This window comes from Alosa sapidissima, chromosome 9 (assembly GCF_018492685.1).
Source record: "Alosa sapidissima isolate fAloSap1 chromosome 9, fAloSap1.pri, whole genome shotgun sequence".
Classification (NCBI taxonomy): Eukaryota; Metazoa; Chordata; class Actinopteri; order Clupeiformes; family Clupeidae; genus Alosa; species Alosa sapidissima.
Window position 1 is genome coordinate 25354532 of NC_055965.1, and position 15000 is coordinate 25369531.

The window sequence follows — 15000 nt, forward strand, 5'->3', positions numbered from 1 at the left end:
TCTCTCTAGTTTTCTTTCCCTCTCTCTCTCTCTCTCCCTTTCTCTCTCTCTCTCTCTCTCTCCCTCTCTCTCTCTCCCTCGCTCTCTATCTTGTGTGTCATGTTGCTCTTGCTCAGCAGTGCTGCTGACTGCTGACTTATTGAGTTTGCAGGCCCCCAGTTTGTGTATTTTGGTTTTGTGATATCTGTCTATTCATTTTCAGCCTTCAAAAAGGGTTCCAAAGCGAGTATTCTTTGTCAAGCGTTTCCAAGCAACACATACTTTGCAGCCAAGGGGGAGTCAGTTCCATTCGGCTTTTTGTACAGTCGGTACGGTGTGTGATGTGACGGAAATGTTGGAAATTGAACATTGTAAAGAATATCTGGGTTCATCGAATTCAACCTGGAATTTTAGGACCTAGGTTCTAAATGGAATGTTAAATGTACATTTTCTACATATGTCATCACATTACATGTGAATTTGTATCATCTACCTGTGCTTCCTCTCTTACGAGTTAGTGTGTGTGTGTGTGTGTGTGTGTGTGTCACATGTTTTAGCAATTCAATTTATCACTGTCAGTGTTAGGGTACACTTTAACTTAGGTTAGCAAGATTGGGTTCACCACAAACACACACCACACACGCACGTACGCACACTTGCACTCACATGGAACACACACATGGTGACACATGCACATGATTTATGCTGGTGCTAAACTACACCTTAGCTCAGATTAAGCACAGGCACACACGCTAGGTGCCTTCTTTTACAGGTAGGCATGGATTTATGGAGGGATCGCATGCAGGCCCAGATGTGTGTGTGTGTGTGTGTGTGTGTGTGTGTATGTGTGTGTGTATGTGTGTTTGTGTGTGACAGAGAGAGATAGAATGGACTTAAGTCTATTTTGATAAAATGACTAGATATCAACACCTCCTTGCAAAGACCAGTGACCTAGGTCTGTAAGTAAGTTTGCATTGATGCATTGATATTTGGCAGCTTGGGATATGTCCACAAACTAATTGTCAGTGGCAGGGCTATCAAAAAGATCTATCTATCCAGCTGGCAAAAATCTGCTCCATATCTTGCTGTGTGGCGTTGGAGATGTTTATGTTATGTTTGTGTGTGTGTCTCTCTCTCTCTCTCTCTCTCTACACACACACACACACACACACACACACACTCTCTCTCTCTCTCTCTCTCTCTCTCTCTCTCTCTCTACACACACACACACACACACACACACACACACACTCTCTCTCGCTCTCTCTCGCTCTCTCTCCACACACACACACACACACACACACTCTCTCTCTCTCTCTCTCCCACTCTACACATACACACACACACTTTCTCTACACCACGTGGACCATAAATAACCACACACACACACACACACACACACACATACACATATACACAGTTTGGTGTGATTTGTCTTTGTGATGGTGTGTTCTTTTCTCTGTGTGTGTAGATTGTGGGCTGCCAGGTGCGTAGAGTTCCAGAAGGTTCTACGGAGCGTTACACCCGCTGGATCAACTCCCTGAGCCCAGAGCAGCTCCTCACCCAGGTAGCACACACACACACACATCCCCCTTTAGCCCAGAGCACATCCTCTCACACACACACACACACACACACACACACACACACACACACACACACACACACAGTGAAACACACACACACCCACACACACGCACACACAGTGAAACACACACACACACACACACATTCACAATCCAATAATCTCTAATAATGTTAATAATGTATATAATATGTTTCTCTCTCTCTTTCTGTCCCCATTTTGTTTTCTTTTTCTCAACGAACCTGAGGAATAAGAGCACACACACACACACACACACACACACACACACACACACAACAGTAGGGATTACTCCAGACTTGCTTCAGATCTTCCTCCCCTCTATTCTTAGCTCAAGAAAGTGAAGTCATGACACATGGCAGAGAGAGAGAGAGAAGAGAGAGAGAGAAAAGAGAGAGAGAAGAGAGAGAGAGAGAGAGAGAAAAGAGAGAGAGAGAGAGAGAGAGAGAGAGAGAGAGAGAGAGAGAAAAGAGAGAGAGAGAGAAGAGAGAGAGAGAGAGAGAGAGAGAGAGAGAGAGAGAAAAGAGAGATTGAAGTAAATGTTGCATCAGGGCTGTCTTTACTGTGTCGTATTATGACTCACTTGTGAAAATGTAGGCCCAGGTAAACATGGGATCTGGCAGTGTACATGTGTGTTTGTGTGTGTGTGTATGTGTGTTTGCCTGCTTGTGTTTTCCTGCACACGTATGTTCTTGTGTGTGTGTGAATGAGTGTGTGTGCGTGCTTACCTGCACACGCCTGTGTGTGTGTTCGTTTTTGGTCTTTCCTGTGGTTGTGACTAAAATGGGACAAACAGATGCCATTAAAGGAAACAAACAAAGCCATTCATCTCAGATAAAAAGATCACCTCTCTAGGCGTGTGTGCTGTGTTTGTTGTCCCCTACATGCCTTGCATTCTTTAAGGGGTGTGTGGCTGTGTATTCACTTGTGTGTGTTTGTGTGTGTGTGTGTCTGTCTGTGTGGGTGTCACAAGTAAACATGCAAGCAGAATTGTCATAAAATGGTCTGAAGTCGTTTTTATAGCAGTTAATTTGAACTGTACACAACTAGACAATGTTATAAATGCTGTGTGTGTGTGTGTGTGTGTGTGTGTGTGTGTGTGTGTGTGTGTGTGTGTGTGTGTGTGTGTGTGTGTGAGTGCGTGTCCACAGAAAAGCTGAGTGCGTCCGGAAGAGTGAGCTGTGTGTGTGTGAGCTTTGGGGCGGGGTCAAATGCCAATGGGTCACCGGGTCACCATGGAAACAGGATGTGTACCTGGAGACAGCTATTTCCACGGAAACCAGCGGGGGGTTTTTAGAAAGGGGAGGATGAGGTGAGACTGTGGATATATACACACACAGACACACACACACACACACACACACACACACACACACACGTGCGTACACACACAAATACACACACAATCTAGCTATATGCCGACAGGCTCACATAGACACATACACGCACACACACACACACACACACTCACACACACATGCGTGTACACACACAAATACACACAATGTAGCTATATGCCGATAGGCTCACGTAGACACACACACACATTAAAGCGCAAATGCATAAACACATGTAAGGAAACGGGTGATTTTGGTCAGGATATCAGAGGTTAATGGATCAACAGAACACATGGAAAGTTCCAGAATCCCCTCGCTTCTCTCTGTCATAAAATATAAGCCTGAAAGATGCCATCACACCAAACACACACACATGCACACACTCACATAAAATAAGCCTGAAAGATGCCCTCACACCGAACGCACACACTCTTACGTGAGAAGAGAATGACCCATGAAAGTCAGAAGACATCTTTTACTGTTTGTATTTATGATTTTGTTGGAAAAATGTGTAATGAGATCATTGCAGTGATTACACGCTCATGGCTTTTGTATGTGGACAGGGCTGCGTGCTATGTCTATATGTTTGTGCTTGTCTTTGTATGTGTGTGTGTGTGTGTGTGTGTGTGTGTGTGTGTGTGTGTGTGCTTCCGACCCAGGGCAGGTACATTACAACATCACCCTCTTTACACCTCTCTGCTAATCTCTCTCTCTCTTTCTCTCTACCTTTCTGTATCTGTTTCTCTCGCTCTCTCTCTCAATTCAATTCAATTCAATTCAAGATTTATTGGCATGAACGTTTCAAAACATTATTGTCAATTGCTCAATTACATGTACACAAAAATATAAATAAAATAATGTTTAACAGAACTGTAAATTAAGTAAGACATAAGTTAAGCGACAATAATAAGTATAGTAATAATAATAAGTATCCTAGTACTACTACTAATAATAAGTATCCTATAACATTGCTAATAGATAGATAGATAGATAGATAGATACTTTATTGATCCCCAGGGGAAATTCAAGGTCTCAGCTGTAATGGCTGTGGCCTCACTGGCTGTCCCTCAGGTTATGGCAGGCTGCTACAAATTTTGCAGCCACAATGGCCACATCCTCATTCTCTCCGAGGATGTAATTCAATCCCTCATTTCCCTCATTTATCACATTTTGAAACTCTGGGAGGATTTAATTTAATTTACTGAATGACAGTGTTCATATTTCCTAATATTCCAAGCATGAGGAGGATTCTCTCTCTCTGTTACTTATCTGTCCATCGACGGAGATGCTGTGGAGAGAGTGAGCAGCACAAAATTTCTGGGGGTGCACATCAGCGACGACCTCTCCTGGACCACCAACACAGCATCACTGGCGAAGAAAGCCCAGCAGCGCCTCTACTTCTTGCGCAAATTGAAGAAGGCAAGTGCCACGCCTCCTGTCATGACTACATTCTACAGAGGGACCATCGAGAGCATCGTCTCCAGCAGCATCACAGTGTGGGGCGGAAGCTGCACAGATCAGAACAGGAAGACCCTCCAGCGCACTGTTAACACAGCTAAGAGGATCATTGGAGCACCACTCCCCTCCCTGCAGGACATTTACACCACCCGCCTCACCCGCAAAGCACTAATGATTGTCAAGGATACAACCCACCCTGCACACGAACTGTTCAGCCTCCTGCCCTCTGGAAAGCGGTACAGGAGCCTCCGCTCCCGCACCACCAGACTGGCAAGTAGCTTCATCCACCAAGCAATCAGGATGCTGAACACTCTACCCACTCTCCCATCACTGACAGCCCCCCCCCACCCACCAGCCAACCAGGAACCTAGGAAACTAGGATCCTGTCTACCAAACCCCCCCCCCCCCCCAGTTACTTCATGTAACTGTTAAGACTATAGAAATACAACAACTACCTCTATTTTTTTTTTTAATATATGTCCTATATTTCTATTTTGATACATACATGTTCTATATTTCAGTCTTGCACTTTAATTTAATGTTTATTGTCTATGGCTATGTCCATAGTATGTCTATGTCTGTATTTAAAGCATGTCTATGTCTGCATGGGAAAGTAAGAAACGAAATTTCAATTCTTTGTATGACCAGTGCATGTAAAGAAATTGACAATAAAAGCCGACTTGACTTGACTTGACTTATCTCCTCTTACCATCACATTGTGTCCCCTCTGTCTTTCTCCTCTCTGTTCTCCTCTTTCTTTTATGTATCTTTCCATCATGTTGTGTCTCCTCTATCTCTCTTTCCTCTCTTTTCTGTATTTCTTCATCTTTTTTTCTATCTCTCCTCAGCATTATCTCTCTCCATCCTTCCCTTCATCTTTCTTTCTCTTATTCGCGGTCTATCTTTGTTGTATTAATGTTTCTTGCTATCTCTCTGTTTCTGTTTATTTCTATCTCTCTTTCACTCTATCTCTCTATTTCTGTTTATTTCTATCTCTCTTTCACTCTATCTCTCTATTTCTGTTTATTTTATCTTTCACTGCCCTTGTCCTCCTGCCCATTTATTGATATCACATTCTGTACATTTGGATGTTGTGTTTTCTTTGTCGTTTCTTTTGTTTGTTTTGTTTTTGTCTGTCTGTTTGTTTTTATGTCTGTCCTGTTTGTCAGTCGGCAGGTTTCAACTAAAACAGCAGGCTGCTAGTCTGGCTCTGATATATGGTTGGAGAGATGGAGCAGGAAGAGACCATTCAATTTCACAATCTCTCTCTGTGTGTTTTTAAGAGAGAACAGAGAGAGAGAAGAGAGAGAAAGAGAGAGAGAGAGAGAGAGAGAGAGAGAGGAGAGAGAGAGAGAGAGAGAGAGAGAGAGAGAGAGAGAGAGAGAGAGACGGATCAGGATCAGGGAGGAGACCATTCATTTTCTTTTATCATGTTTATTTTGGAGTTGGTACAGGTCCGTGCTCTCCTCGTGCATTTCTAGGTTTTTTTTTGTTCATCTCCTTCCAGCACTCTGCTTTCTTTCCTTCTTCCTTTCTTTTTCCATCTTGCTATTTCTCTCTTTCTGCCTCTCTCATCTTCTCTCCATCGCTCTTTCACCCCTAATCTGCCTTTTTATCTCTCTCTCTCTCTCTCTCTCTCATTCGTATCGTGTCTCATTCTCATTCCAGAGTATATTCTCATACAGTTAGAGTTCTCATCTCGTGATAGTGCTTATCAAACTTGCACCACTATGCCACTTTCTTTCTTACTTAGGTCAAACAGAACTACCCAAGCCTTTTATTGGCCTGACTTTGCACTAGTATTTTATTGACTGTCTATGCACAATTTCAACCAAATTTGCTGCTCTTATTTTTTTCATTATTATATGTGCCCTCTTATTTACTTATTTACTTACTTTTTTGTTTACTTGAATGTTATGTTTGTCTGTGGACATAAATTAGTAAAATATGTCTTGTCTTCACCGTGGGATAGTGAGAACGTAATTTCGATCTCTTTGTATGTCTGGAACATGTGAAGAAATTGACAATAAAGCTGACTTTGACTTTGACTTTGACTTTGACTTGACTTTGAAACACATGAGTCATACACACATACACACAGTCTCTCTCGTCTCAAACACACACACAGACACACAAACAGTCTCTCGTCTCACTCACACACACACACACACACACACACACAGTCTCTCCCGTCTCATACACACACACACATACACACACACACACACACACACACACGCACAGATGTATTTCCCATATGTTAGGTGGAACGCCAATTTGGCACTCAAGGTGGATATGGTCATGGCTCGTAAGACTTGTTTTCTCTCCCTCTTCCACCATCCCTCCATCTCTATCTCTCTCTACCTCCCTTATTTCTCTCTCTATTCCTTTCTTTCTCTGCCTCATCTCCCACAGACAACCCCCCTTTCATCTTGCTTCCCACTCCATTCCCTCTCTCCCTCTCTTTATCTCTCTCTCCCTCTCTTCCCCCTCTCCCTCCCTTTATCTCTCTCCCTCTCTTCCCCCTCTCCCTCTCTTTATCTCTCTCTCCCTCTCTTCCCCCTCTCCCTCTCTTTATCTCTCTCCTTCCACTCCCTGCCTCCCTCTCTCCTGAGTCACTTTATTTCTCCTCCCTTTCCCCCTCTCTGCCTCTCTCTTCATCCTTTTTTTCTAGGTCTCTCTCTTCATTCTCTTTCTCTCTTTTCATCTTTTTTTCTCCCTGATCCCTCTCTCCTTTTGTTTGCTCTTCTTATAAACAATATCTGCCCTCTCTCCTCTATGTTGTATCTATCTATCTTTGTGTGTGTGTGTGTGTGTGTGTGTGTGTGTGTGTGTGTGTGTGTGTGTGTGTGTGCATTTGTAAAAACTAATAACAATAACATGACAATAACATGATTCAACCAAGTCTGAAGGTAAGGTTGGATGTGATAACTACTGTGGCTGTGGACTTTGTTTCTCTCCTGTCTTTCTCTCTCTCTCTTTCGCTCACACACACACACACACACACACACACACTCTGAGTGTCTTAGGGATGGTGTAATGTTTCAGTAGGGAGGGGCCACTGGGGCTTCTGACATTCCTCCTGAAGGTTATCCAGAGTTTCTGCAAGGAGCCACACGCACGCACACACACGCACACACACACACACACACGCACACGCACACGCACACGCGCACGCGCACATGCACACGCACACGCACACACACTGACACACACACACACACACACAGACACACACTGACACACACACACACACACACACGCACACACACACACACACACTGACACACACACACACACACCCACACACACTGACACACACACACACACACACACACACACACACTTCAATATTAACATGTTAATAATAACATATGTGTGTGTGTGTGTGTGTGTGTGTGTGTGTGTGTGTGTGTGTGTGTGTGTGTGTGTCAGAGTGTGATAAGTGATATCACCCCCCTGCAGTCAGAGATGTCCTTTAAAAACAAACACTAACACACCTCCACCCTCTTACACAAACACATGCACCACCACCCCTCTCTCTCTCTCTCTCTCTCTCTCTCTCTCTCTCTCTCTCTCTATCTCTCTATCTCTCTCCCCCTCTCTCCATCACACACACACACACTAGCTGAGGAGAGTGGTGGGTTGATGTGTAGGTTGTTAGGCTAGATACGGGACCGCTGACATGGGAATCTCCGGTTCTGCTCTCTCCTGGTTTGAATCCTACCTCACAGGACGCTCGTTTAACGTAGCATGGCTTGGTCAGCTATCCGCACCTCACCATCTCACCACAGGGGTGCCCCAGGGCTCAGTGCTGGGCCCCCTCCTCTTTGCTATCTACACCACCTCCTTGGGACAGATTATCCGTTCGCACGGCTTCTCATACCACTGCTATGCAGACGACACACAGCTCTATCTGTCCTTTCCACCTGACGACCCCCTGGTTTCAGCACGGATCTCGGATTGCCTTTCAGACATAGCTACATGGATGAAGGCACACCACCTCCAGCTGAACCTCTCAAAGACTGAACTGCTGGTCATCCCAGCTAAACCTACCATACACCACGACATCAACATCAAATTTGACTCCCTGTCTGTTTCACCGACCAGGACTGCAAGAAATCTAGGAGTTGTTCTTGACAACCAACTAAACTTCTCAGATCATGTTGCCTCAGTCGCCCGGTCATGCCGTTTTGCACTCTACAACATACGGAAAATCAGGACTTACTTGACTCAAGATGCTACCCAACTTCTGGTTCAGGCAATAGTCATCTCACGACTCGACTACTGCAATGCCCTCCTGACAGGTCTCCCAGCCTGCGCAGTGAAACCACTTCAGATGATCCAGAACGCGGCGGCGCGCCTGGTCTACAACCAACCCAAAAGGGCACATGTTACCCCGCTGCTCATCCAGCTACACTGGCTACCTATGGCGGCCCGCATCAAATTCAAGTCTCTAACGCTTGCCTACAAAGTAGTCTCCGGTTCTGCTCCCACCTACTTGAATGCCCTCATACAGACTTACACTACCTCCAGACCGCTGCGCTCCTCTGACGAACGACGTCTAGCTCTACCACCGGTACGCTCAAGCCAATCCAAACTTTTCTCATCTATTGTTCCTCGTTGGTGGAACACACTGCCAGTTCCTACAAGGGCAGGGACATCCTTTTCCACTTTCAAAAAACTCCTGAAGACCCAGCTCTTTAGAGAACATCTACTCTCATAGCAACACTTACAACAAGTCTTACTGATCCTAGCACTCACCAGCCGTTTTAAACTGACTAGCACTCACCAGCCGTTTTAAACTGACAAGTAACTGTTAAAAACAGCACTCACCGACGCACTTATTCTTACTGTACTCTAATGTTTTTTTTAAACTGTCCTAAAATTGTGAGAATTGTTCAAAAAACGTACTGTTTACCATGTTGTTAGTCGCTTTGGTTAAAAAGCGTCAGCCAAATGTAATGTAATGTAATGTAATGTAATATTTTACAACACAAGGTTACTCACCACTCTATTCTACTATTTACTATGCACTCAATCCATCTTTCTCTTTTGTTCTCTCTATCACTCTCTATCCCTCCTCTCTCTCTTTCTCCCTCTTTCCCTTTGTCACTCTATTCTCCCTCTCTGCCCATATTTCCGTCATCAAGGGCTCAACTTAATTTCCTCATTGAATGAAGAGTGCTTAAAAAGGCATAGAATAAAAAAAGGCTGGCAAATGGGGTTGTGTGTGTGTGTGTCTGTATGCATGCATGTGTGTTGTGTGTATATGTTTGTGTGTGTGTGTGTGTGTGTGTGTGTGTGTGTGTGTGTGTGTGTGTGTGAGAGAGAGAGAGAGTGTGTTGTTGAGGTGTTGATGTATCAGGCTTCTCCTCATATTTCTGTCATCTCTGAGGAAGGAGACAGGCGCCTCTCATGAGTGTGTGTGAGATGGGTCCTCTCATGAGTGTGTGTGAGATGGGCCCTCTCACATCCCACATGTGTCTGGGTGTGTGTGCTCCCTGTGTTTGTGCGTGTTCAGTGTGTGTGTGTGTGTGTGTATGTGTGTGTCAGTGTCAGGCATGGTGCCTCTCTTAAGTCTGAGATTATCTTACACTCTGCTGGCATTTGAAGAAGATCCTGACTGCCTTGCTGAGTGTGTTTGAGCACATTAATTACTTTGATTTTGATGGGGTATGGGTATGTCACACACACACACACACACACACACACACACACACACAAACGCATACGGAATACAGAGAAAGAGAGAGATACACACACACCCACACACACACACATACAGAGAGAGAGAGACATACATACAGAGAGGGAGATACACACACACACACATACACACATACAGAGAGACAGAGAGATACACACACAGAGAGAGATACACACACACACATACAGAGAGAGAGAGAGAGAGAGAAAGATACACACACACACACACAGTCATACTGCTTCTTGCTCACTGCCTGAATAATTGCCTAAATAATATGTGCTTTGTTTTACTTTTCTGTCTTTAGATCTTCACTTCACATGGGCCAACCGTTGTCATGCCAACCTGGTTCTGCTCTCATGATTGGTTCCAGCAGGTTGGCTCCTTTGATGAAGGAGGGAAGGTGAGACACCCTCTAAAAGGGTCAACCAATAAAAGGCATCTTTTTTACTGGCTCCAAACATGTCAACCAATTCGAAATGAATGTTCATTCTCTATATGAATTCTCCTTCTCTATATCATTCTCTCTCTCTCTCTCTCTCTCTCTCTGTGCTCTCTGTGCGCATGGTTGGTGTGAGTGGGCGGAGTCAGTGGTGAGTGGATGGTGGTTCGGTCGCTGTACCACGAATGAGTGTTCTGTTTAAATCTCTATTTCTCACTTTATTTCTTTTTCCTTTCTTTTTATCTATTACTTTCTGCTGGAGTACTAAAGATTTTTGCTTTGTTTAGTTTTCTGGCAAAACAGGGGTTTTTCCCCTAAAGCGACTGCCTCCAGTCTTGTGCTGGAATTATGGCAGAGATTTTTGGTCAACTAACTCGGCGTCATGCTGTTAAAATAGCATCGGCAGCCAGTGTTGAGGATTGTAGTTTGGCTTCTGGAGAAATTCATAAGAATATCGTATCAGCATCTCGCATGAACAACGCGATTGTGCTTTTCTTAAAAACAATTGAGTTTGCCAATCAGCTGACGGAGAATGGTGTGGTGATAGATGGCGTTTTTTTAGATTTGTTGCCCCTCTTTCTACGCCTTCCAAGAAAGTCATTTTGTCTAATGTCCCCCCATTCATTTCTGGTGAGATTCTAGGACAAACACTGTCGCGCTATGGCAAAGTGGTCTCAAAAATTAAAAAAATCCGATTGCGTGTAAATCCACGTTGTTGAAACATATAGTGTCCTTCAGGCGTTTCGTGTACATGATTCTTAAGAATAACAATGATGAATTGCACTTGACAATGAATGTGACTGTGGATAACTTTAATTATGCGATTTATGGAACAACCAGCGTTATGAAATGTTTTGGTTGTGGACAATCGGGGCATCTCGTGCACGCGTGTCCTGATAAAAAAGTATGACACGAATAATAGTGGAAACAGTGAAAATAGCAACGAGTCTAGGGGTGATGTGGCAGAGGGAGCGTCTACAGAGACCAACAACGAGCCTAATGTTAACTTTGGTGCAACTAATGAGGAGGAGGCTGCTGCCTCTGCTAGTGGGCCGGAGAGCCAAACTCCTGATATAACGTTAAAATCAGTCCAAGTGCATGGGGAAAATCACAACGTTAGATCGGCTGATGGGGAGGATCTTTCCACACTTTTGGGGGAGACTCACTGATTCTCAGAACTGTCAGGGGAGCAGTGATAATGGGGATGTTTCCACTGATATGGAAGACATAGAAACCTCTGTGTTGGAGGAGGACAATAATGTGTTTAAAGCACCGTCGAATAAAGGAAAAAGAAAGCGCGTTAAAAAGAATAAAGGGGGACGTGCTCATATAGAATTGATTGATAATGAGAGTGAAAGTGATCTTTCTGACTGTAGTGTAACCTGCAGCTTGCGACTAAGCGGCTATCGCATTCGCATTTATAGAGTGGATGATATTAAGAAATTCCTTAAGGATACAAAACATTCAAAGGAAGGTCCGGGTAGACTAATTGTTTCCTGACATTGAACAGTTTATGAGCATCACTGATCAAGAGGGATTTTGTCTAAAAAAGATTCTCACAAAACTCAATGTTCTACTGAATGCCAAAGATGACAAATGTTAAAAACCCTTTCCACTTGTGTGATGGCTGATTGTATAGGTCCATATTTATTTTTTTATTTTTTATTTTATAATGATGGGTGAATTTCGTGTTGCTTTTTTAAATGTAAATGGCGCAAGAGAAAAAATTAAGAGGCTCTCTGTTTTTGAAACAATCAGACAGAATAAGTTTGATGTTCTCTTTATGCAAGAAACGCACAGTGATGCGTCTAATGCAGCTGCTTGGGCTCAGGAGTTTGATGGTCTGTCCATAGTTAGTCATGGTACTTCTAATAGTTTTGGGGTTGCAGTTCTGTTTTCTAAGTCCTTTATTCCCATCACTTTTGATGTTGAAGAAGTTATAGAGGGAAGACTTTTAAAGGTCAGAGCCCAGTTTGAAAATCGTTTTTTTGTGTTTATTTGCATTTATGCTCCTACACTGGCAACAGACAGAATGCTGTTTTTAAATACTATTGGAAATGTTATAAAAAAAAATATGTTCAGAGGATATTCTTATCCTTGGAGGAGATTTCAATTGTACTGCACACAATATTGACAGAAATCATGTTGAGCCGCACATGCCCTCTCGTAAAAGGCTTGTAGAGTTTATGAAGTCCAATGATCTTAGTGATATTTGGAGGAACTTTCATGGGGGACAGAAACAATATACTTGGGCACACTCATATAATAATTGTTTGTCTCTGGCAAGACTTGACAGGTTTTATGGTTTCAAACATCAGCGTAATCTATTCAGGAAATGTTCAATTATTCCAGTTGGCTTTTCTGACCATAGTTTGGTTTTCTGTTCTTTATTTCTAGAATTTGTAAAACCAAAAAGTGCCTTGGCACTTTAATACCAATTTGTTGGCTGATGGCCATTTTAGAGAAGTCTTCCTTTTTTTCTGGAAGGAATTCAGAACCACGAAATCCTGTTATAAGTCTTTGCAGCAATGGTGGGATTGTGCCAAGGTACAAATAAAACAACTCTGCCAGGAGTATACAGCCACATGTCACAAAGAACATCACACTCTTAATGAAAAAAATAGAGGAGGAAATAATTGAACTTCAAAATCTGGCAGAACAAACGGGTGATCAGGCACCCACTGAAATTCTTAACTCAAAAAAGAAAACATTGGCTGACTTTTTAGGTTTGAGGGCACAGGGAGCTCTGGTCAGGTCCCGCTTCCAGAGTGTGGAGCTGATGGATGTACCATCAAAATTCTTTTTTAACTTGGAGGTAAAGAATGGCCAGAGGAAGTTCATTCACGCTTTGAGGTCTGAAGATGGGAGAATCCTTTCTAATTCTCCAGAAATACGCAATAGAGCAGTACATTTTTATAAGTAGCTTTATAAGAGTGAAAATCCACAAGATCAGGCGACTGACAAGGCTTTTCTTGGTGACCTACCTAAGGTATCTGAAGAGGCAAACACAGCCCTGTTGACCCTAGAGGAGCTGGAGAGAGCCCTCCACAGTATGGAGAGTGGCAAAGCACCTGGGGTGGATGGCCTGCCAGTAGACTTTTATAAGTCCTTTTGGCCAGAGTTGGGCACAGATGTGCTTGCTGTTCTGAGAGACAGCATCACCAGAGGGGTGCTGCCACTGAGCTGCCGTAGAGCAGTGCTCACTTTATTGCCAAAAAAGGGAGACCTGACAGATTTAAGGTCCTGGAGGCCGGTGTCAGTCCTCTGCTCTGAATACAAACTGCTGTCTAAAATTTTAGCAAATAGACTTGCGGAGGTTTTGGAGCAGGTAATCCACCCTGACCAGACCTACTGTGTGCCAGGCAGATTGATTCATAACAATGTTTCCTTCATTAGAGATGTTTTTTATATTGGCAAATACTTCAATCTGGATTTTGGTGTGGTTTCAATTGACCAAGAAAAGGCATTTGATAGGGTTGAGCATAATTATTTGTGGAATACTTTGTCAGCCTTTGGTTTCAGCCCCAATTTTATTTGAATGATCAAAGCATTGTATTGTGACATTGAAAGTATTCTCAAGGTTAATGGTGACTTTTGCTCTCCTTTTAAGGTATACAGAGGTGTCCGTCAAGGATGTCCCTTGTCGGGCATGCTGTATAGTCTGGCTATTGAACCTTTCCTTGTAAGGTTGAGGAAGGAGATTGTTGGAGTGAAAATCCCTAACTGTGAAGATGTTTTTAAATTGTCAGCTTATGCTGATGATGTGGCTGTCCTTGTTAATGGCAAGAGAGATGTTGACACGCTTTTAAAAATTTGCAATGAATTTAAGGTTGTTTCTTCAGCAGAGGTAAATTGGTCAAAAAGCATAGCCTTGCTGGTTGGGAGTTGGGTAATTGGCGAACCTGGTCTGCCTGATGGCTTAGTTTGGAATAGGGGTGGATTTAAATACCTGGGTGTTTTCTTAGGTGATGATGTTTTTATTCAAAAGAATTCTGAGGGGGTAATTGGTTTAAGTTTAAGGTCGTCTAGAGAAATGGAAATTTCTTTTCAGTATTACTTCATACAGGGGGTGTGTTATTATTATCAACAACCTGGTTGCATCCTCTCTTTGGCATTGGCTGGCTTGTGTGGACCCTCCTTCAAACCTGCTGCCGAAGATTCAGTCAGTCCTGGTTTATTTTATCTGGGACAAGCTACAGATAATAAAGAGTTTTTGAAAATTCATTCTCTCTCTCTCTCTCTTTTGTTCTCTTTATCTCGCTCACTCTCTCCCTCACTTTCTCTCCTTGTCTATATCATTCTCTCTCCTTCTCTTTATCCCTCTCTCTCTTCTTCTCTATATCATTCTCTCTCTCTTTCTCTCTCTCTCTCCTCTCTCTCCCCCCCCTCTCTCTCTCTCTCTCTCTCTCTCTCTCTCTCTGTAGGGTGTCCCTGAGGATCTGCTCTTCTTCTACCAGAGTGTGCGTCTTGGAGG

The 15000-nt window shown here is 43.4% G+C and overlaps 1 protein-coding gene across 6 annotated transcripts in view; it reads left to right on the top strand.

Annotated features, from left to right (window-relative positions):
- b3gntl1 (UDP-GlcNAc:betaGal beta-1,3-N-acetylglucosaminyltransferase-like 1) overlaps nt 1-15000 on the top strand; it is a 63733-nt gene that overhangs the window by 29063 nt on the left and 19670 nt on the right. For 5 of the 6 annotated variants that reach the window (XM_042105220.1, XM_042105221.1, XM_042105222.1 and 2 more), the window contains 3 exons: nt 1451-1546; nt 10392-10487; nt 14951-15000. The exon at nt 14951-15000 is cut by the window's right edge and continues 75 nt beyond it. In XM_042105220.1, coding sequence (XP_041961154.1) covers nt 1451-1546; nt 10392-10487; nt 14951-15000 — 242 coding nt within the window. Of the gene's footprint in view, nt 1-1450; nt 1547-2744; nt 2895-10391; nt 10488-14950 lie in introns of those variants that run through there. The other variant, XM_042105226.1, reaches the window with a different exon arrangement.